This window comes from Lontra canadensis, unplaced genomic scaffold (genome assembly GCF_010015895.1).
Source record: "Lontra canadensis isolate GAN:19392208 unplaced genomic scaffold, GSC_riverotter_1.0 scaffold5, whole genome shotgun sequence".
NCBI classification, from domain to species: Eukaryota; Metazoa; Chordata; class Mammalia; order Carnivora; family Mustelidae; genus Lontra; species Lontra canadensis.
Window position 1 is genome coordinate 10,908,815 of NW_022630999.1, and position 24,665 is coordinate 10,933,479.

The 24,665-nt window shown below is 40.9% G+C and overlaps 1 protein-coding gene across 4 annotated transcripts in view; it reads left to right on the forward strand.

The window, feature by feature from the left end:
* Window positions 1-3,723: 3,723 nt before the first annotated feature.
* PARP8 (poly(ADP-ribose) polymerase family member 8) overlaps window positions 3,724-24,665 on the forward strand; it is a 168,405-nt gene continuing 147,463 nt past the window's right edge. For 2 of the 4 annotated variants that reach the window (XM_032851447.1, XM_032851448.1), the window contains exons 1-3: window positions 3,836-4,061; window positions 4,149-4,250; window positions 5,179-5,233. In XM_032851447.1, the coding sequence (XP_032707338.1) occupies window positions 3,956-4,061; window positions 4,149-4,250; window positions 5,179-5,233 (263 nt within the window). In that variant the 5' untranslated portion in view covers window positions 3,836-3,955. Of the gene's footprint in view, window positions 4,251-5,178; window positions 5,234-24,665 lie in introns of all 4 variants that reach the window. The other 2 variants (XM_032851446.1, XM_032851449.1) reach the window with 2 other exon arrangements.

Genomic DNA, 24,665 nt, shown 5'->3' on the forward strand with positions numbered 1-24,665 from the left:
AACTGACTGAGCCACCCAGGTGACCCAAGGATGCTTCTTGGTAGAAATGAGAATTAAAGTTTATTGAGAGACAAATGTGACCAAATTGAAGAAAAGCCTGGAGCTAAAAAGAGCAGTTCGGGTTTCATGTTATAGCTTCGATACTAAGTGTCTTAAGGTTGCTAGAAAGTGCATGAAATCTTCAGTATGACCAATGCACTGCTTCATTTGACTTTGTTAGGAGATAGGCTAAGGACCAGATTGGGACGACTTTCACACGAAACCACCTAAAATTGTCTTCCCCTTTGTCAAGTTTATTCAAGGGTGACTTTGTTTTGCTCATACTTTGATTGCTAGACCTACCAAAGGAAGTCAGGGTGGCAGGATTCATTTCTCCCAAAGCAATACCATAAGCCGAAAGAATTGCCCAAACCCACTTCATTTAGGAGGGGTCCGTTGGGTCTAGCAAGCATTTTGAACTTTATGGATCTCTTTCCATTACAAAGCTACCACAAGAAGTTCTTAGAAATCTGTCGAAAAGAATTTTGAGATCCCCTTCCTGCCGGTGGCTTCCCATTTCTCTCAGATAAAATCCCACATCCTCACACTTGGCTGAAATTCTCTTGGTGATCTCTTCCCATGGTAGTCCCTTAGGCTCACGCTCTCCCTCGTCCACTCTGATTCTACCTCAAGAGCAAATTGTCACAGGGCTGGTTCCACAGCTGACCAAAGCTGCTGGGCATTCCCATGGGGATTTGCTACCGAGGATGGCATCACGCAGTTGGGAGAGCGGGTGTTTTCTTTGCAAATCCTGCCTCCTGCCCTCTTTTCTTAATTCCCAAGGAATAAGAGAGATCAGGCTTTTCCTTTCTTAAGACTTTCCCAAGGACTCAGATTCATTTGAGAAAGGAAGTTCAATGCAGGAAAGGGAAAGATTGCTGCCACCAGGAGAAGCTATTTTGAGAGCCCATAGGTTCCAGGCCTGTTTCAGAATCCATTATAGGGCTTCTTGTTGGCTTAACTCCTGGCCCGCTGCCATGGGTGAGGCCGGTTTGCTCTGAAGTGAGACTTCTGAACATCCATTTTCCACAAAGTTCAGTTCAGTTTCCTCAAAGTTCTGCTGAAAGTTTTGGGGAGAGGAAAATAATCATTGCAGTCTACATCCCACTTGAGGTAAGTTAATTGTTCCCTTTGTGCCTCAGTTTCCTCTTTTGTAAAATGAGAAGAATTACAGTAACAGCTACCATAAAGGATTATTATGAATATGAAATGAGCTAATATATGCAAAGCATTTGCAGCAATATCAGGCTGCTCTAATAAGCTCTGGACATGTGTGAGTTATTAATAATTGAACTTATTGCCACATTTCCATTACCTTCTACTTCTGCAGCTGGGGCTTTCAGCAGAGGTGAAGAATTTACATTTTTCCTCCAATAAACTTTTTCTGTTGGCTTGGGATCATTTTTCTAAACTGGTGGGACTTTTTTTGACTAGACCCAATCATACAATGTATTGATTACTTACTATCTTGAATTTCCTATAGCATACTACTAGAGTTCTCTCTTACTGTGAATGATTTTTGTTTCTTTAACAAACGTATTAAAGGCTTATTATGTGCTGTGTTTCTGAATTCATGTGATTGTGTGTGTGTGCACAGGAGTGTTTAAGGCAGGGATATAACTTCCTCATCTCAAACGTCCATATAGTTTTTAATCACCAATCTAAATGTTTAAGTAAGAGGTAACGTAAATGAGACACTGCCTGTGGGCTGAATTTGAAAGAATCATGCCTAAGGATCTAGCATGGGACACTGATGCCTGGGTACAGTTTCTGTGAGAGGAACTTATCTTGCAAAAATGCATACTAAATAGAAAGTTTTTTTGTTTGTTTTTAATGTTATCCCTTAACATTTAAAAATATTTAAATATATCACACCTTAAGGGCATGAACGGAATGAGTTCAGTTTTGTTTAACAAAAACAGAGCAACCTGTGAAGTTTGAAAAAAAAAAAAAAGCCAAATATAGGACAAATCACAATAAGGCCTATTTTATGAAGGGAGTAGTAAACCAAGAGGTGATCCAGAAGAAATACATCAGGTAGGTTTAAAAACTATTTCAAATTATTTGTAGTAAAGGTTCTACTTTGAGAATGCAAGGTTCCTGGATAGAGAGACAACCATCAAATAATTTGGGGGAAGTTGTTGGATTTTAAGCATTTTAGAGAAGTTAGAGCACAGAGGGCTGGAGGGAAATACACATGATACTCCTGGCTACTTGGAACAGAAGGAAGTGTTTTTGGTTGCCAAGAGGTCTACACACCTTGGCCATACCCTAGGGAAGTTTCAGAAGTTCTGAACAGAAAACGTACTGTATTGTGACTTTCAGATCAAAGACAGCAGTGGTCTTCTTAATGCGGAGGAGTGTTTCTTATTAAAATTCACAGTGAATGTGTTGTGTTCAAGGCTGTAGGACAAATGATTTCATGTTTTCTTTTCTGCAAGCCAGAGGGGTTGGGACATATGATTTCTCATTGCATTTATCTCTCTGGAATCTTAAGACCCCATCAGGGATGACAGTCATTTCTAAGTCTCCTACACACCGGTGGGTTGCCCATATCAGAATCCAGACTGGGCTGATTCAGGGTCTGAGCCAGTCTGGCCACTCTTGGGTACTTCTGCTGATAAGGAAGTTGTCTAAGACTGTGGTAGCCACACAGAAATGAAGCTGCAAGGCGCCACCAGTCCTGCATCCAGCCAGCGTTCAGGCCTGCCTCCTATTTTTCAGGCACTGCCCCAGGCACTGGGAATGCAGAACCAGAGGAGACACACACAGTCTGCTCAGGGCAGGCTTCTCAGTGGAGGGAAAAAACAACAAGAAAAGTGCCTTTGGATGCCTGTCCTAGGGCATATGGCAGTATAGAGGCAGGACGGCTACCTCAGCCTTGAGGTGTCCTAAGGCAGAACAGGAAGTGAGGATCAGAGCGCTCTCTCACTTCTGAAAAGGACAGCAGGATGGTAGGAGCTTTCCCTTGACTGACTGGCAAAGGGGCGGCTTCTTAAAACAAGCCAAACAGATACCCATTTTCTAGGGAGACCCTGGCACGTGCTCACTGATTCTGCCAATTTTTTATGGACGGAAATACCTAGGAGGGAAGAACTGGTGAGTCTTTGGAAGTAGAGAAAGTCCCTAGAAAGGGGCTGCATTTCCTCAAGGGTGTCCCAAAGGGACTGAACTACCTCCCCACCTGGAAGAAAAAGATTCTGGAGGTGAGGGAGCACGGGAGGGGGGGGGGGCGTCTGTCTGGAGTCATGTCAAGGCTTTTTTCCATCTAGCCTGATGTGGCAACAAGGAAGGATTTGCTCGTTATATTTATTTTCAATTTCTAAAGATTTTTCTTTTCCTTCTTCCCCCCTCCCAGCCGCTCTGGTTTGGGTTTTCCATATGACTCATAATCCCTTCCGAAAGTGGAGTCGAATTCATAAAAGTGGTGGAAGGGGGGGGGCGGGCTGGGAGCCCCGGGAGTCTTCACTACCTGCATTCCCACTCAGCTGCCGGCGCGAGCGGCGGCCGGGGCGGGGACACCCAGCCTGTGCCCGGGATGGCGGATACTATTCACACCCCGGCGGCCGGGACCCGGTGACTGGGCGCGGGAGGGTCTGCGGCGGGCGGCGCTGCAGCAGCCTCGGCACGGCCGCCGCCGCCCGCGGGCGCGAGTGTGCGCGGGTGTGGAAGGCCGGTGTGCGGGCCGCGAGGGGTGTGCGCGCGTGAGGCGGAGCGGGGCTCGCCCCTCGCCGGCGCCCGCCGCCCCGCGGGTGATCGCTCTCCGGCCGTCTCCAGCACCCTCGGCCCCCCACGGCCGTTGGTCCGGGCGGGGGAGGGAGAAAGTGAGACTCGGTGTCATCACCATCCATTGTCAGGAGGGGAGGAAATTGGAATCCAGCAGTGGCGAGCAGCAGCTGGGCGGTCACATCTGGGAATGCAAAGCCGACCTCCCCCTCCTCCTCCTCCTCCACCACCTCCTCCTCTTTCACCCAGGATCACTTCCGAAACCACTTCGCCTCCAGCCCCTGCCTCGGCCAGAGGTTTCATTTTTAACTGAATATTTACGAAAGCTGGAAGCGTGCGAGGGGGGTGGGGTGGGGTGGAAATAGCGGCTGCTTCTTTTCCAGGGATTTATTTAATGGGGATGTGTTCAAGGCAAGAGCGAATTCAGAAGGATATCGACGTCGTGATCCAGAAGTCCAGAGCCGAGAAGGACTGCCTGTTTGCAGGTGAGTTCTCGCCTTTCCGGAGCCTCGGACCCAGCGCCAGCTTCCGCCCGCCGCCCCCCTTCCCAGCTCTCTGACCGCGACGTGTGTGGTTCGGGCTGGGGGTGGGTTGCACGTCCCCATTCCGGGGTTCATTTGGCAACAGCTGCTGCAGCGGGAGCTGGAGCTAAAAGGGGGAGGGGGCGCCCCCCCACCCCCAGTCTGGGGCGACTACCAGCTCTGGCGGCTGAACCACTGTGGTCCCAGCGGGGGTCTAGGCGGAGGTGCCGTGCGTGGTCTTTTTTAGCCCGCTGTGGATACCCGGAGCGCCCCAGCCCGCCTCCCGGCTTTCAGCGGCGGTGGCCGAGCCGGGCGGGGAGGACCCGCGGGTTTGCGCAATGGGCTGAGCGGCGGCGACCGGGAATGGAGCCCGCTGCGCCGCGCTACGTTGCGCTGGCCGGCTGCGCCCGGCGCCGAGGCCCCCGGGGGGCAGCGCTGGCCGGATCTCCGCGCCTTCAGCTCCCGTTAGTCCCCTCCGACTGACAATGCGTTGCCCCGGAAAGAGAAGGGATTCCCGGGGTTCCCGAGGCGCCCTGCTCCCCTGCCTGGGGGGTCGCCTTTCGTCCATTTTGCTCCCCCGGGAGAAGGATCGGATTTTGCTTTCTCAGCCGCGAGCTCGGCGGGGGCCGCTTCCGGCCTCCCCGACCGGGAAATTCCCGCCGTTGCCATGGCACCTGGCACTTGTTGCGGGGGGCGGCCTCCCGCGGCACCCGGCCGGGGGTGCGCAGCATCCCCTCCTGCATGGCGCGGAGAGGGGACCTCCGGGTTCTCCAGCCCACACCTCCCTCCCCGCCAGGCCTTCTCTTGGCTCCACTAAATAGGGGGCCCAAGTAATGACCAAGGTTAAAAACCCACTCGAGGGGTAGCTTTTAACAGGACTTTTCCGTTTCAGATTTCAGATACTCAGACTCCACCTTTACTTTCACCTACGTTGGCGGCCCCAAAAGGTATTTGTGTATATAGAGTTGCTTCATTTCCTGTTGACAGGCTTGTGTTTCCTTTGTTCTTAGCATGTTCCGTGTTTGGGTTTTTTTTTTTTTTTTTTTTTTTTTTCTCTTGTTGCTGTCCTTTAGCCACATCCCAGGCTAGAGGTCCCCCCATTTTAAATAAGAGGGAACATAGATATGTTTGATTCAAGGGTTTCTAAGATCACGCCACAGGCAATGAGCAGAACTCTTGCACTGTTCGTATTAAAGCTGTTATACTGTAGTAGTAGCTCGCTCTTGAGAGATTTGGGGGTTGATAGCTGCAAGCAGGTGAAGAACTGGAATCCTGAGTATGAAGTGAAATGCATAAAACATAAAAGGTATCGCAAAGTAGTTTCAACACAAGTAATAATTTTCTTGGTGAGTTGGGGCTGCGTGTTTCCATGTTTTCTGAAGGTTGACATAAATATGCAGTCTGCCAGTTCTCCATACTTTTTTTTTTTTTAAGGAGTGGTATTTTGGTTTTCTACATTTAGTTTTGGAAAGAATTTGGAAGTTATATGTAGCTGGAGTGTATAACTTCTCTCTTGAGGGGGAGGTATGACAGATGCATATATTAATACTAAATTGTTAACAGTGTGAAAGAAGTCCAAATCCAATTTTGTATTTAGGAGGTAGAGTTAAAATGAAAGGTAGCTTTTAAAATACATCTTGCAATCTTCACTTGTTAAGTTAGGATTTTCTCCCTTTTAACCCTTTGGGGACATTTGTTTAAAAGAGCAGTGGCCACCTATGAGAAATGTCAAGAGATTTAGCCTTGCTGTTAGGACTTGACATTCAATATCATTTGACTACATTCCAAAATATTGCTTAGCTTAATGGAAACATTTATGAACATATAAATTGCAGAAGAAGCTTTCCTCTGTAACTACATTTTTTAAAAGATTGGAACTAATGTGAATCTTTAAAATGCTGAGGATCCGTGCTGCAATCTGTGTCTCAAAAAAGCTTTAATTAAAACGGTTATCGCATTTCCCATATGGATAGCCTAAGCCTCAGAACTGGCATATTGATTTGATTTACTAGTTGAGAACATAACACACATAACATGTACTTACTGGGAGAGGATGAAATTACAGTACTTCTTAATTTACTGTGGTACTATCACCGCAGCTGTGAATAAAAAGAATAATTTCGAGGAGATTCAGCTAAATTAATGCTGCTCCTACACGTACTATCCAGAGGAGGTTGGCGTATGACTAATATCCTTTTGGATTATTTTAACCGCTAAAATATGCCATGCGTCCCATTGAAAACATTCTCCACGCCATCAGGTAGATAGCTGCTTGAGCAGTGTAACAGTTAACTGCTGTTCACCCAGTGAGAGGTGTGGCCTGGGGAATGCTCTGGGTAGGTTTTTCAGCTAACTAGCTTATTTTCAGTAAGATGCTTGGGTTCTTTTGGGCTCAGTTTACTTACTTGTACAATGAGGGAGTGAGCCACACACTTAATCTCTGAGATCTGTTAAATGCTGCGGTAAAATTCTCTATCAGCCAATTATTGAACTGGTGTTAACATAGCAAGTGGTGAAGAAGGTATGGAAGCCTCCAGGAGCAAGGCGGCGGGGGTGGGGGTTGGGGGGTGGGGGTAGGGCTTGGGATAAATGATAAACTAATTAAAATAACCTCAGTTTTCACTGTAGGAGCAAGCACCTTGGTTGCTCTTAAAGTAAGAGATGTTTCCTTTTCTATGTAATCTTATTAAGGGATAGTATTTTCTTTTGTCTCAGATTCAAATACCTGGGACTTGTGTATCTACTAAAGAAGACTTTAACAGACTGTTCCTGTAATTTCTTTGTCTCCCCAAAATCTCCCCAAAAGCTTGTTCTACAAAATGATATATAAAAGTTTGTTTTAGTATAATAATGCTAATAATTCCTTTAATGGTAGTCTTTTAGTATTTATAGCTAATGGCAGAGAAGACATTTTTTTCCCCTGAAGATAAAAATGCATTGTTTTCATTAACTACATTAGAATCTGATATTTATTCTGTATTTCTCATTGTGGCATGTTAATTGGGCATTTAAAAATTTAAAAAAATCCTGCTGTTTTGATTGAAAGTGCTTATTAACTTATAATAGTCTAGCAATAGTGTCATTTTCAATAAACTAGACTGACTTCATGGTTAAAGGAGGTGGGAATCTTAAGGAGAAATAGTATATGATTATCTTGAATTATATTTAACTATCATTTCATTTAAACCATTGAGAATATATTTAAAGGATCATTTTCAATTCAGGTTGTAGATAAAACTTAATAAACCATTTTCTCTTTCTCACACTTTCTAAGAACAAGTTACACTTTGTTCTAAGGGCAAAGGTTGACCTCACATGTTACTACTCAAAAAAGAAATAATAGGGAGAATTTGTTTTACACATACATTGTTTTACGTTTCTGTGAGTAGGAGGTAATGCCAAGAGGCAACTGTGTCAGGGCTGGCCAGTGGCCTGGTAAACTGAGCTTTCATTTGGAGGTTGAAAGGCTTATTAACATTGGCTGTTCTGTTTTCTTGGTGGACTTAAGGTGAGGAACAAGGGGGAACTTATGGTCATTTGGGAGACTGAGTTCAGTTAAGTTTCCCTAAAGAGAAGGTTCATGTAACTGTTATATCGTCACTTTTGGATGTACAGACTGAGGCTCAGAGAATTTAAGAAACAAGCTGAAATTTGCTCGGTTCTTTGAAGAAGCTACCATGTATGTACCCTGTTCTGTAACCCTCTTGAGACCTATGCTCCTTCCTCTACACTGTTGTTCTCAGCCTCTTTGAACATGGAGACTCTTGAACATCAAAGGATCATGCAGATACTGGTTGGAGAGTGATAGTTTTTGTGTCTTTCGATTGGGAGATAATGAGAAAGAAGCGTTAGATGTTATGAGTTTGGTTTTTAAGACCGTCTACATAGGCTTGAAAATACATATATACAGCTAGATTAATTTATTCTAGCAATGGTCTTTGTAACACACCTCTGATTCCTGGACTTCTTGGAATAATTTCACAGCTGTCAGTGGTTCAGGACCTTCCATGGGCCCCTGCCCAGTGCTTCTTCCAGTTTCAGGGATGTGCTAATGTCTGGCCTCAACTGTACACAATTGGGAAGTTTATGCAAAAGTCATTCCTTCCCTGTACTTGTCATGCTTGTGATCTCCTGCCTCCTTCTTTCTCCCTTATTGATTAATAGTAAAATCCTTAAGACCACAAAGGGATTCTGGCCCTTCATCTCATCTGTAGTCAGTCGTGCAGTTAGTGGTAGAAGAAACAGAAAGGAGAAAGTAAGTAGTGACAGCTCCTAGGGATGGGAGCGCAGGCTGAGTCCCTGGTGCCAGTTGTCAGCAAAAAAAGGACTGAGCAAGGGGAGCCCACTGGGCCTGGCCATGGACCCCTGTGGGATTCCCCGATTGTGAGTTTCCGGCAAGGATAGTATATCATGAGGATATAACTGAGGTTTTAGAAAATGCACAAATCAGAAGTATTTATTGTCAAGACTTTTTGTCAAAGAGATAAGCCAAAAAAAAAAAAAAGAAGAACTTAAGAAATGTGATTTTTTTCATCTTCTATTAATGTGTTAGAGCTTATTCTTTCAGCATTTTATGTGTCTATATGCATATAAAATATATGCCTCCAGGGATTGTATTATACTCTTGAGACCTCAGTGTTTTTTCACTCAAGAATGTAAAAGTGTCTTCCCTTTAGAAAGGATATTAGAATAAAGAAATGTTTATTAAATTGAGAGTTTTCTAATCGAGAAGTGTGACTGTATGATAAGAAATCTAACATTTATATTAGAAATTATTAATACATTAGACACTTAATATCTGGCAGAATGTTCAGAGTTGGCTATAGGTGTATACCTTTAATTATAGGAAGAGACACTCTTTCCTGTGGTCGTGGGTAGAGTGGCATCTTTTGAAGTGTGCGAGTATGTGCCCCGCTCCTTTGGGATTTTCTGTTCACATAACTGTTTTGAGCATCGCATGTATCACTAACAGAAGTGTCCACAGTTCCTCAAATCACATGCTACCCTTCTTTTTCTTGGGCCTTTGCACATCCTGCAGAACTCCCATCTACATCCTGTCCTCCCATCTTCCCCCATCTCAGCCCTGGGAGGCCTTCCTTGTTGGATCTTTGCTAAAGATCCAACCAAATTCCTCTGTGAGAAGTCTTTTTTTGGCACTCTGTTCCCTGTATTATTCTTCTAGGTATTTCTAAAACCATGTTGTCACATTGTTTTATTAGCATATGTTTCCTTGAGCATCTGTCTGACCTTGAGCTTCTTGGAGGCAGGGTCCATCCTATTCATTGCAGTTTCCCCAGATCCTGTCTCCCCGCCTAGTACAATGTTTTTTTTTGAATAAGTAGATGCTTATTCAGTCATTTAATGAATGCTAAAAGGTCTTCCGGCAGGTGAGAAGCAATTTTCTAACTAAATGGTCAGGTATAGTGATGGTCAAATACTTCAAAAAGCCCCAAATCTGGTCATGTCACTTGCAATAGAATTTCTTAAGAATTCGGAGGCCGTGTAGCCAAGTTATAAGCCCTGTGGCGTGCTCAAATGCTTTTAGGGGACAGAAAGATAATGCAATTGCTTAACATTATGAGAGAGTTAATGGGAACGATGACACACTAGGGAGTTTGGACTCTAAAAGTATTTAATTCAGTTTTAAAAAATCAATAGCATTCTGGTGATCAAGCAGATTTTCTAGGGGCCTTAATCCATCTGAGTTCCCAATGTTTAATTCCTTGCTCATGGGATGCCATGGAGAGAGGCAATTTACCTGATTGATAAAGTGCATTTGTTTTGACTTTCTTCGAAAGGAGAAGTGTATGTGGGTGCAGGACTGGGGGTGTTGAGAGGGTGGCGAAGTAGAAGATGATCATCTCAAAGAGATTAATCAATTTTCATTGTGAAAGAATTACAGTCTCATTCTAGAAATCTTGAAATATGCAATTATTTTGAAACCATCAAGTGCTTCTTAAGATGTCATAATGAAAAGAACGATCATTTTTTTAAAAATCAAAACTTAGCATGTTCCTCTTGGTGATGGGGACTTGCTTCCTGTAATTTTATACTTTATCAGTTATTATCCAAAAATAATGATTTAGGAAAAAAAGTCTTTTCCCTGGAGCCCTGGGAGCCTACATTGGAAGCTGGGGTGCCTGGTGAAGGAAGTATGAAGGAAGCCGAATGAGTGAGTGAAATCTGAGCTTTCATATCCCTTTGTAAATTATAGCTGCTCTGGCTCTTTTCTGTACACAATTTTTTTGAAAAGGATTTCATTATTAAATGAATTTTAAAACCACTGACCTAAAATAACCACCAATTTAACACAAATATAACTTTATTGAAACTTACCTAGTAAAATATTTAAACTCCGTTTATTTCATGGATTAAGATAATACTCTTAATTAGATTTATTGGGCATAGTCTCTGCTGTACCTTTTGCCTACCTTACATCCCATGTTTGCAACAGAGACAAGTCGGGATTTTGTCAGCTCTTTTGCATTTTATAGCTAAAGAAACTGAGGCAGAGGTAATTTAAATAGCTTACAGTTAGGAAGAAGCAGAGTCGGAGTATATTGCCATGTGAATCGATGTTTATGTAAGGTTTAAGGGGCAGTGGTTAAACTGGCATGACGAGGGTAGTTGGGAATGTTTGGGGTTGGGGAGGGATTGCTTGGTGGGACGCCTGCCAGGGCCAGTACTGAAAACTCCACAGGCTGGTAAGGGAAATGCCCGAGCCCAGTGCTAAGCATTAATAGTGAGAAAATTATGTACATTGGCTGTGGAATCCTTACACAAATATTGGGCCGACTCATTTAAATTCCCCATCATTTCTCTCGACAGCATTTTGAAAAATACATGTAAGAGAACATTTATCAGTCCTAAAGATATTTTGTAATTCTCTGCACAGATTTGCTTTTGGATAGATTGTGCTGTAGTAGATAAATCTTGCTTTAAGACAGCTGCCGCTGACTTAGTACGGAATTGTTCAGTTATTGGCATGTTCCCTTCCCCTTTTTCGCTCTCTACGTTTTTGAAAGCCCATTTTCCATATACCCCCCAGGGAAGGCTAATAAGAAATAGGCTTTTATTGATAAGGCTTGTCACTCTTATTTTACTGGGACATAATTTAGGTTTCCTGTCCTGTTGCCTCACTTCAATGCTGGACACTTCATACCAGCGTATCAGAACAACCCATCACTTCCTCGTTAAAAGAAGCTTCTCTTCCCAGCCTTTCCCTCGTTTGGCTTTGTTTGAGCCACTCTGGAGGAATCCGTCTCAGGTTTTGTGTATCCCACCTTCCTCTTCATTTCTTTCAAAGCTTTAGTGGCTCTTTCTTTGAAATCATCGTGGGCATCTTCATCCCCCACAGCGTCAGCATTGCGTCGGGGGCCCTGATCCCTGGACATAGGTCAGTCACTGTAACCCAGTGTTTTAAATTCTTAACTAACAGCTCCTCACCTGTCCAGTTCATTGACACCTGAACTCTTTTAAGTATGAATTTCACAGGGTGCCTGGGTGGCTCAGTGGGTTAAGCCTCTGCCTTTAGCTCAGGTCATGATCTCAGGGTCCTGGGATCGAACCCTGCATTGGGCTCTCTGCTCAGCAGGAAGCCTGCTTCCTCCCTTCTCTCTCTGCTTGCCTCTTTGCCTACTTGTGATCTCTATCAAATAAATAAATAAAATCTTTAAACAAAACAAAAAACATTACCTTTTAAAAAAGAAAGTATGAATTTCACCATGGGAGTTTTCTGCTCAGAAGCCCTCAGATGTGACCATGGTTTCCTCCATAACAAAACGAAACCCCCCATCCTTGGCTTTCTAGAGCCACCTTCCCCATCCAGTCATGCATACTTCTCAGGCTCCCACTGTCCTTTTATTGACCTGGTCTCTCCGTTCAGCAGCCCCCAGTCTGTACTTAGTGCATGAAGCATCCACAGTTGTTGAAAGTTTATTGATTGTGTAGTTTCTGTGTCACATAATGGGCCTGGTTTGGATATCGAGATCATGATTTTTATGATCACGGATCCCAGTTCATTTAATCTTTTCTTTGACCACAAGTGGCATCTCTGAAAATTTATGATGTATTTATGCTCAAGGAGAAGCTAGAGTAAGATCATGAGTAGGACAGACTGAGAATGAGAAGACGGTGAAATCTGAGGAAGATGGGACAAGAATATAAATAGACTGTTACCAATCCATTACAGAAGAACAACAACAAGTTTTGAGTGTAGTTCATTTGCGTATCAGTGACATCCCAGTTCCTGGCTGATACCTTCTTGGTATTAACGGAACATGCCAAACACGATGTTAAATTTAAAAGGGGGATCATCCACTTACACCTCAGTTTTCGCCATACGGAAATGTGCAGATAGCTAGCTGCTAACTGACTTTCCCCTAAGATGGTTTCCTTCTAAACATTCTGAAATATAGATTGAAAAGATCTTGCTGATGGCCTGTAAGTGTTAGGATTTCTCAACCAACTCAGAAGTGTTGCATTTGTTTGGATTTTCATCATTGCTTTGTCTAAAAAACATGTACAGTTTGTTATCCAAGAATCACTTACAGAATATTTACTGTATACAAAGTACAGAGTGGAGCCAGATACTAATGTAACTACTTTACATTTGTTAGGCTTTCACATCAATGAAGAAAAAAGTTCAGACAAAATTGGAAAACAAACAAACAATGCTATTAAGGACAGAGCTGTATAAAAGAGAAAAATGTAAGTCAAAAAAAAAAAAAGTCACAAAAGACCAATGTTCTGTTTAAAGACTAGAAATCTGGTTCCCAGCAGAGTGCCTAGTATATAATAAATATTTCCTACTATTTCTTAAATGAGAGTCTTATTTTTCTAACATTATGGGAGAGCATTTCCCAAACTGTTTAATTAGGTGTTGCATATGTGGCCAGCTATGTCTGGGAAATGCTTATTGAAACAATATTAAACCTTTCTAATGATTGACTTTTGGGAACTTTTTCTGTTAGTATACATTATGCATATCCAAGAAGTGAATGAAGTATTCAGGGTTTCTCACTTGATTAGAACTCTGGAACATCTTGAGAAAGTTGTTTTGTGGAAAGCATTTTGGCAAACTCTGAGTCTTACTCATTAAAATTAGTTTTTGAGTAAGTAGCAGTATAGTAGAAATAGAAATTGCACATCCACAATTGAGCCCTGAAGAATTTACTTTCAGAAGTTTTTATAGAACTTGCTTAATGAACAGGAAAGCTTCGGTTAAGGGCATTTGGCATTTTATGCCACTGACTTTCCTATGTGAGGATATATTTCTCTGGATCTCTCACTTTGTCATCATTTGTGTTGAATCCATTTATGATAAGAGCTTTCAACGATTCTTCATCAATGCCTTGAAGTTAGCAGGGCCCACTCTGGTACAGGTTTAGAAGTCAGCCTCAGAAGGAAGTGTTAGAGATAGATAATGATTTTGTGTAGCAGAAGTACTCATTATGGCCTCTTAAATTCTGTCACTTTGAGTGCAGTAGAGCTTGCTAGCTCCTCTTTGATGGAGTTTATACTTTTGGAGAAATTTGTGGTGAGGGAAATATGGGATTTATCTACAAGTTTCACTTTTTTTTTTTTTTTTATAAATTACATGTAGAAATCAATGAGGGTATTTATTTTATGTATTTTCCTCCCAGTCACCAAATGAGAAATTTACTGAAGAAGTTTTAAAATATTGCTCAGAATTTTTTCAACACGAGTCAGGAAGCAAACTGTCCCTTTTTTTTTTAAGGCAGTGTCAGTCATTACACTTGAAGAAGCCACATGCTCCTTTTGGTAACACATGAATGGAGAATGAAGCTGGTGCTTTCAGATGCGGTCCTGTGGACACAGTGTCATGTATATATTGAAAATGATTCATGTTAACAGCAGACCTGTTCCTATGTGAATGCTCCATAGCTTTTGTGATTCAGGGAAAACAGTGGAACCTCACACATACTGAAAATCTAGTAAATTCTAGGTTTTTCATTTTGAAATCAGTGTGCCAAATCTTAAGTGGGTGAATTCATTATTGTGATGATACGTTTGTCAGTCTGTATGTCTCTGTGTCAGTGATCTTACGAACAAAGTCTTAGACACTGGTGAGTGGAAGACAGAAGCAGAACATAAAGATCTGCTTCATGGGTAAAAGCTGACGCAGTCATCATTTCTTATTAAAATGCACCACAGCTAGATATGCAAAAAAAAAAAAAAAAGGCCCTCCAGCTGCAAAGCAGTCATTATTTTATTATCACCACAGAATTTGATATGATTTCTCTAGTGAATGGTCAAATTCATTTTTAGTTAACTAAGAAGAAGTTCGAATGATTCACTGTCAGCCAAATTCTCTGGTTTCTTTTGGAGCAGTCCGTCCTTATGGGAAAACCAGCTTAGAATGGTGATTTAAGTGAGTTTCAATTAATAGAAGAATTGCATATTCTTGGCTGAATTTGACTCCCAGATGATAAAATTTGGAGCAAGAAAGATTTTAAACTTAGTTTTTTTAAAAAATCATGTTCGTTTGGGGGCTAGTTGGTTAACTGTCTGACTCTTGGTTTGGGCTAAGGTCATGATCTCATGGGTCAATTGATAGAGCCCCGCGTGGGGCTCTGCCTTCAGCAGGGAGTCTGCTTGAAGATTCTCTCCCTCTGGTATTCCCCCTGCTTGTATGTGTGCGTGCACGCGCTCTCTCTCAAATAAATAAATAAATCTTTAAAAAAAGTGAAATCATACTAGTTTGATTTTCTTTTTTGAATGAGGTATAATTGACATATAACATCATATTTGTGTCGTATATACAACATAAAGATTTGATATGTGTATATATCATGAAATGATCACCACAGTAAGTCCAATTAAAATCTGTCACACATAGTCACAAACATTTTTTTTTCTTGTGATGAGGACTTTGAAGATCTATTCTCTGCAACTTTCAAATATGCAGTACAGTATTATTAGCTGTCATCACTGTGTTGTACGTTGTATCCCCATGACCTAATTGTAACTGCAGGTTTGTACATTTTGATCCCCTTCACCCATTTCTCTTACCTCCTCCCTCAGTTTGATCTAATGTGAGCTTTCTGTGTTGACTTCCCAGGTCATTAACGTAAAATTTCCAGTGTCTTCAATTCTCAACGTCCAACATACACAAAATCCTTTTCCAGCTGTAGGTAATTGGCAGGGAAAAATCCACTTAGGGCAGTTAGTTTCACAGAAGGTTTTTTTAAAACAGAACTGTGACGTTTCCAGTCTTTGCGGTACAGTCTGTGAAGTGTTACATTTCAGATGCACTGTTAAATGAAAATACAGGTGCTTACCACTCCATACCTATGAGAATGGCCAAAATCCAGAACACTGAGGACACCAGATGTTGGTGAGGATGTGGAGCAACAGGAGCTCTGATTCATTTCTGGTGGGAGTGCAAAATGGTACAGCCACTTAGAAGACAGTTTCGCAGTTTCTTACAACACTAAACATACTCTTGCCATACTGGACAGCAACCACACTCCTCTGTGTTCACCTAAAGGGGTTGAAAACTTACGTCTACACAAAACCTGCGCATGGATGTTTATAGAAGCTTTATTCAAATCTGCCAAAACCTGGAAGCAACCAGGGTGTCTTTCAGTTGGTGAATGGGTAAATCACCTGTGATACTTACAGACTATGGAATATTATTCAGCACCAAAAAGGAATGAGCTATCAAGCCTTGAAAAGACATGGGGGAAAGAATTCCCATGACTAAGTGAAGGACACCAATCTTGAAAGCTACAGCCTGTATGATTCCAACGATATGACACTCTGGAAAAGGCAGAAGTATGGAGACAATAACAAGATCGGTGGTTGCCAGGGGTTACAGGAAAGGAAGGAAGGAACAGGTGGAACAGAGGCATTTTAGGGCAGTAAGGTTATTCTGTATGGTACTGTAATGGTGCATACATGTCATTACACAGTTTTCGAATTCACAGAATGTACAACACCAAGGAACCCAAGGGTAAAAAATGGACTCTTGGTGATAATGATGTGTCTCTGTGGGTTCATCATTAGTAACAAATGTACCACTCTGATGGGGGATGTTGATCATGGGGCAGGCTCTGCACATGTGGAATGGAGCGTACATGGGAAATCTCTGTACATTCTGCTCAATTTTGCTGTGATCTCCAAACTACTCTAAAAATTAGAGTCTTAAAAAAATAGCCAGCCAAGAAAGGCAGGTTCTTGCCAAGACTTTTTCAATTCCTGAATAAGGACTCTGATCTATAGAAGTTTAAAAATCCTTTTTTACGTTACACAGGCATATACATTTGAATTAGGAAAATGTAAAATTAGCTATTTTTATTAAATAAAAGTGCCTTGGCACAAAACTAAAATGAATAGCCTATATTATGAATTTAGTCTGTAGCTAATTCCATAGAAGAAAATCATCATTTTAAATTAGGTTTTCTATCAGTGTTTTCCAAATATAGATTATAAAACTACACTAAACAAGAATATTTCAAGAAATACTAATGATTATTACAGAAATTCTATGCCTGCTAATTTTTTAGTCTCCAAAGAAAGACATAATGCCAGTGTACTTCTCAAATAAAATCAAGTAGGAGTTGGTGCTTTCAGATACTTCTGTGGCGGAATGCTGAGCCTAAAACAAAACCTATTTGAAATGTGTCTGCTGTTGTGTGTCTTGCACACACGATGCATGCCTGCACACACTGGCATTGATAGGCACATACCTGCAAACATTGACATTGGAATGCATTTTAATTTTTCTTCCTAAACATCCAAAGATAATCTTTTAACCTACATTTGCAGACATGAAGAAAATAATAATATACCTATTTCTTTCTTTTTAGTCCCCTTCCCCCAAACCCCCAACTCCCAACATGCACAGACCATGCATAGACTCGCAATATTTAAAGACAGGAGGTACTGAGAATTGAATTACACTGGAAACTTTGTGGGCAGAAGGAGTAAGCAGATGAGGGACACCTTATAGGTGAAAAAAACATTTGATTATGGCTTCTAGAACCATCCCAGACATACATAAAGTTCTTATAAGTCCAACTTTAAGTTGGATTGTGTTTACAGACCAATTGTAGTCTAACTATTTTTCAGGGTTTATGAAATTGCATTTTATTTTTTCCAGTGTTGACTGAGTTATAAGATTATTTAAAAAATTCTTTGTGACCCATAACATTACAGTGTAGTAATAATAGAATGGACAGATTGATTTTTTTTTTTTTAAACAACCAGGCAAATGACTTAACCTCTTTGAAAAGTCTTGGCTTTATTATCTCTGAATTGGCAGTGATTTTGCAAGGTTTTTATGATTGAACTTGACAGTGTGCTTGGAAAGGGGGTCCTGAAAACAACTCTTCGGCTCAGTGGTTTGCTAGAAGGAATCACAGGACTCAGAAGCTGTTACACTGTGAGTCCTGTGATAGTTTAATTTATAGTTCTGGTTTATTATAGCAAAAGGGTACAGAGTAAAATCAGCAAAGAGCACAGGCTCACTGGGCAAAGTCCAGGAGAAATCAGGCACAAGTTTGCAAGTATCTTATCAGCAGAGTCGAATGGACACACTTAATTATCCCAGCAATGATGTATGACGACTCGGGCAGAGTGTTGTGAACCAGAGAAGCCCAACTGAGCCTCGGTGTCCAGGGTTTTCATTAGGGATCAATCACAAAGGCATGCCGCACCTTTACAACTGACCCTGACTCTTCAGACTCCAGCCTCCCAGAGCAAAAACCTGTGTTCACCACATATCACACTTGTTAGTGTAAACTGTCTGAGCACACTGGTGTTGCATGGTCTAAGACTTAGGGCACATAAAAACGTTCTGATCAGGCAGAGTATTCCAAGGGCTCAGAGCTCATTTCCTGGGAACTGGCCCAGGGCCAGTCTTGAGGACAGGCCTTTTTTGGGAATGTTCAGGATCTGAGCAACCAAGGCCTGCATTAACCCTTCCCTGCATGTATGCTGATGGTGTCCCGCTCAGGACCTGATAGGGGAGGCAGCATCTGATGTCGTTATTTATAACACTAGCCCAATTCCAGTTTCTGCGATTGGGACCTCATAAGCAGGCAGACTAAGGGCAAAAAAATTGTTCCCCTTTTTTAGTAGGATGACTACTGTCAGGATGTAGGATGACAGCTCTGTCTGGTTTGGAAATAAAAAACTTTCTCCATTTCTCCACTATCATTGAATAACAGTTTCTGATAAGAATTACATTAAATGTACATGATAGTGAAGAAAAAGTGGCGGTAGCATGTGTTTATTCAAGTAATTGCATGCTATTTTTTTTCTAAAAAATAGTAAAGCATATGTTCATTCATGTAATTGCCTGTTTTTGCTTTTGTTTTGTTTTGTTTTTGTGCCATGAAGTCCAAGTCTAAACTCTTATGTTTTAGAATCTAAAGATGCTCCAGACTCACTTTTGGCCATCACCAGGTCACCACCGCATTCAGTGATAATGCTTTTCCTCTCCACTGGTCTGGGTTCCTGATCTTCACCTACAATTTTAGAGTAATAAGGATTTTTTGTTTAATTTGCGATAGTCTAGGTTTTTGTTTATATTCCTTATTTGCTTACCCTTGTGTTTTTTCCCCTTTCTTTAAATGAGTTGTGTAATATTAAGTGGTTTCTTTGGGAAGGCAGTGGAAGTGTGTTGTGGGGCCGCTACAAGAGTCCTTCTCCCGCAGCTCCCTCCCCTGGGCCCAGCCTCCCTGATCCCAAGGAAGTCTGGGTAAATTCTGATACACGTGGCAGTGTCTGCCAACTTTTCTTGCATGGTCCGGCATAACCTCTGTAGGGAAAAAACTTTTTCCGTTGTTGTTGCTGTGGTGGTTTTTGTAGGGAAAAAAAAAAAAAAAATCACTCAGGCCTGTATCATACCTTCCCTGGAGAGGGAAATGGTGGCTCCAGGGCAGGTGGCACAGGGTGGCCATGAAATGAAATGAACTAGTCTGTTGAGGGCCAAGCTCGCTCTTTCGAACTTTCGCTGACGCTGACAGATACATGTCATAACTTCCTCCTTGACAGCAGTTAGCTGACAAGTATATTTTGATACGTATATGTTTGTATACATAAGGAAAAAAAGAAAACCCATGAATTTTGTAATCGTGAAATAACAGAACAAAGGCTCACTGAACAACTAACACAAGATCAGTAAATCCTGGTTCTTGCTTCTAAATTGCCCTCACGTTTTTGTCTAGAGCAAGTTTCTCATTTACTCTGTGGAAAGGACAGAGGAGAAGCTACTGGAAGGAGAAGGTGGCTGGAACAACTTTATACCCCCTGATAGCTGGATTGCCTCAACACTTACATTTCTAATTAAAGTACTTGGTTGATAATTTAAAGTAATTTTAAGCAGTGTGTAAAGGGGAAAACTCTCCAGATTCTGTGGGAGAAGGTGTTTTGGCACTGGGTATTTACCATAGGCTTGCCACTTCTGTCTCATTCCTTTTGCTGGATCTGGGCCTTTTACTCTTACTTTCTATAGCTGCCTACCCTCCTCTCCTCACACCTTACCTCATCTCTGTAAGCTTCCGGTGTTTTATCTTGTTTCCCAGCAACCCTCAAGGCTGTTGGAGTTGCTACAACAAGTAAGGTGGGAAACACAAGGGTGGATAAGCGTAGAGATTTTAAGCCCTCTGTGTTTATATTGTTCCTCCATTCACTCTAGGTCTGCCTGTCTGTCTGTGTGCAAGTCTGTTGATGATTTTTGTGGAGCAACTATAATTACAATTAAAACCTGGGGGAACTCTATTATTTGTAAGGAAATGACACCTGGCAAATACATGAATTGATTACCCCCATATTCTCTCCCCCAAATTTGCTTAGGTGCATTGATTGCATACACTCAGTAAGGAAAAACATCGTTGTCTCATAAGGTATGCTTCACTTGGGGGGAGCCTGGGTGGCGCCATGGGTTAAGCATCTGACTCTTGGTTTTGGCTTAGGTCGTGCTCTCAGGGTTGTGAGGTTGAGCCCTACCTTGGGCTCCACACTCAGAGGGGAGTCTACTTGGGCTTCCCTCTTTCCCTCTCCCTTTACCCTCTCCCCACTGTGCAGGCTCTATGAGTGTGCACACTCTCTCTTAAATAAATAAATCTTTAAAGAAGAAAAAAGTATGCTTCACTTTCATGTGCCTTCCCTATGCCAGAAACTCAGGCTGCCCTGCTTTCAGGGTTTAGCCTCTCAGTAATGTCAGAAGCCATGTGGTAAGAGGACAGAATTATAAAATCAGATTTAAATAAAAAAACTAAAATCTTGGTATATTTGGCACAGGCCCATTAGCCCTGTATATGTTGTTATGACTTAAGGGCATGCCTGGTTTTCATAAAAACAGTCTATTGCCATTCAAACAAGCAACAATTATTTTTGATACCCTACTTGAAAAGGTGTGTGAATACTTCAAGTGTATTAAAAATTATGCAGATGGTCCAAGTTTTATAAAATGCTGTTTTATCTTTTCTCACGAATGTAAAAGATAGACTGTGTTTTCTCAATAATTAATTTTCATAGATAATTTCCCTAATGGTAGGACATAAGTGAGGTTTAGTTCCAACTAAAAAGAATATGTATTACCATAGGTATAATAGAAGAATCATAAATATTTCTGATCCCTTTAGAAGATACTACTTTTTCTTAATATCGTGAAAGATGAGAATTTAATGTCTCATCTATTTCTTGTTTTATTAAAAAATTGTTTTAGTAAAATACAATTGAGTAATTGAAATTTGTTTTCCCAATACCTACAGATTTTTTGTTTGTTCGTTTGTGTTTTTTTTTTTTTTTTTTGGCTTAAAATTAAGTGTGTTTGGCTCTGAATCCAGTTCTTCCATTCTTGAAGGTCTGTTGGTCACTAGGAGTCAAAAGTCATTTAATTATCCTGGATGTAGACAGTGACTCTTAATCATCTTTTATTTCTTGTCTACTTAAAATGAGAGAGGGATTAGCTTTGGGAATCTGGAAAAAAATTGTGAATAATCTAGAGTTGAAAATTTACAGATTCATCATTCTTACAGTTTTAAATTGTCTAAGAGCTTCCTATAAAATTTAATTCCAGTTTAAACCAGTTGGGAAGCACTTAATCCAAAATAAAAGTCTTTGATTTTAGGTTGTAGAAGAGACTCAAGAATGAGAACAGAAGTTTCTTTCAACCTGAACTTTGGCGTCTGTGAGGAGAAGCCTGAGTGAAAAAAGCAAACTATTTAGCTTGGTCATGAAGGGGGAACTAATGAACTAATTCAGTGGTTACTATGCCTGGTCAAGGAACCTTCCCTCACTCTCTGTCCCGTCTCTTCCACGCCCCATTCTTCTTTCCACTTTGCTTGTAATATGATGTGATTGGAAACCAAATAACCAGGCTTATTAGAATCATGTCTAAAATGGGACAGACTTCGTCCAAGGACTCCAGAGGGAATGTAAGGACATGGCCTTGTGACCTATTTTGGTGGTTTAAAACCTTTTTGTATGTGTTGTTTTCTTCTCTGCTTAATTTTATGGTTGTTTTTCTTTCTCATCCTCTGATTAAGTTCTTTGGCTTCAAAGCCGAATGTACATGTTGCTCATAGTACCATTTGTCATAGCGGCCGATGGCAAGGTATTGATGGTGGGATACTGCTGTTTGGTCAAGGCTCTGCCATTAGAAACTTGTTCTCCCAAATACCAGTTGCTTACTCCACTTCTGCTGAGTGGAGAAACCTAGATCTGAGGTGAGCCCCGTGGAGTACATACTGGGGTGGGGCTCACATTTGATGCCACTTCCTTTGCTATAAATTGTCCCTTGCGTTCAGTACGAATAAAGACGGTTACTGCCAAGAATATGAAAGTAACCTTTGCTAAGCTAAATTGTAATGAAATCATTTTGGCTTATTTATAGTCACTTAACATTTTCAGTTCATGTGTTAATATTAATCCTACTTACTGGAGAGAAAGTACAGAAAGTGTTTTTCAAGATGATTACCACCTTGTTACTGCAGAAATGTAGAAGTTTGGCATTTTAAATATCATATGTTTTAAGTTAGGAAAAAATTGCCAGTGTCCCATAGCACAGAGAGATAAATCTATGCTTGCTTGTGTCCCTTTAATCTTCTCCTTACAAAATTAAGCCTAGAGGCCTTACACTATTTTACATTTTCAAAATTAGGTCACATAAATGTTGTGTCAGACTTCCAATCCATAAGTAGTATCCTCACGAATAGGAAGATAAGATATAGTTACATCCCGATTGCTTAATTGTGCACCAGAGGTGAACATAGAATAATAATGGTGTTTTCAAATGTTAGTAAGCGGTTTTTCTGTGCTCTCATATACAAGTGTGATGTTTTGTTTTTTTTTTTCTTCCCCCCTGAGCTAATATTAGAACATACGGTCTGATAAGCGTGAGTACATTAGGGAAGGCAGGATAGCAATCAGGATTGACCTGGAAAAGACTTGGTCCCAGTATTTGTGGATTAGGAGGGGGAAGGACTGAAGAGGGACTTGAAAAGCAGTGACCAATAGGGAGAACAGGTTAACCTCAGAACTCAGTGGTCCCAGGGATTTTTCCTGAAGAGGTTGAGGAGAGCTATAGCTGGGGCTCCCTCGGATGGAAAGCCATCCACATAGGAAGTGATTTAAATACCCTATTCCTAGCTGAGGGGTGAATGCTTTATTTATTTTGACAAAGATTTTTGACCCCTCTGTAGATTCCATCAATTTCAGATTTAATGTAAATACATTTTCCCTTTGGCTATTTTGCAAGGACATTAAGGATTAATTGTATTTAAAAGAAAGTAGCTCTTGAACTCAGCATTGAACTCCCAGAAGAGGAGGAGCTGTTTATCATTTTCTCATCATTCATTTCTTATTCATTCATTTAACAAATATTTGCTGAATACCAATTAAACTGAAGACACTGTACCAGGTGCTCTAAATGGGAATACGAAGATGAATGATTAGGGTGACTTCTGACCTCATTATATTTTGTGTTCCTATTTTATCTTAAAAATTCCCATTAGAATATAAGTAATTGTACAGGGATATAATATTGCTAATCTCAGCATTAGTTGATCTTTGATAACATCACTGACACATATTTTTATTTTGTAAATTCATTTTTCCTTTCTATTTTAGAACCACTCAACTTCTGCTGTAAAAGATGTACAACATAACTTCATTTTTTTTCCTTAACTATAATCAGTGTTATATGAACTACTTTTTCTTATTAAGAAAGGAAACGCAAGTAATAATAACAAACCAAAATAAACTCCCTACACATTCCTTCTTTCATTTAAGACACAATGGTCTTATTTTAGATGGCACATCGAGAGTCATTTTAACCTCATGTTATTACTTGTGAAAATACTACTCAGTATAGGTTTTAAGAAAGAGAGTTTATAATATTTATATTCTGTAAGTGGCATTAAAGAAGCATATATTAATCCACAGTTTGAGTTAAAATATGTTAATTATCAGGGGCATGAACTTGGGACCTTTCCAATGACCACTGATAGGATGTTCTTGTACAAGGGTGCATGCTGTTCTTTGAAGGAGCTGGTAAAGGTTTCCTAGCTTAGCTGACTTTTTAGCTGGTTGGTTTTTGAAGTTCACTGAATAATGAGTGAACAGTTTTGACTACCAGCCTGAAATGTTCATCCTTAAATTTAATCAGAGCAAATGAAAGTAGGTGAATTAATAATGTGTGCCTGATTCTCTCCTTTGGGTTTGAAAAGAAATAAAGACTCTACCTCCTAAATTAGGATAAAAAGGAGGAACATTCCTTTCCGTGGTTATTTCTCAATTTAGGTTTGTGTTTTCGGAAAAAGAAAATAACAGTGCTGGTATCAGTAGCCTTTGTCACTGCCAAATGATGTAGATACGTTGATGTTTTGGACTGGTTATATAAAACAACAGCTAGGCACGTTGTCTCAGAGGACAATCTGCAAAGATGTAAGAATGCTGAGCATGATAATTATGGGTTGGAAAAATGCTGGATTGAGAATAATAACAAGTGATAACTAAAGTTATCTCTATATATTCATATATCTTATTTCTTTTCAATTTACATAATATCATAAAAATGATAAAGTGCTTAAATGTAGTCTTGACAGAGAACCAGCATCCAACTTCCGCTGAAATCGCATGAGCCTGTCAGAAACCTGATGACAGTATTTAAAGAAGACCTAATGTTATTTGTGAATTGGTGTCAGGAGTGACTTCTAGGGCTCATTTTACTTCATCTTTAAAGCATGGACTTTTATTTTACTTTATTATTTTTAAGATTTTATTTATTTATTTGACAGACAGCACAAGTAGGCAGAGAGGCAGGCAGAGAGAGAGGAGGAAGCAGGCTTCCCGCTGAGCAGAGAGCCCAATGTGGGGCTCGATCCCAGGATACTGGGATCATGA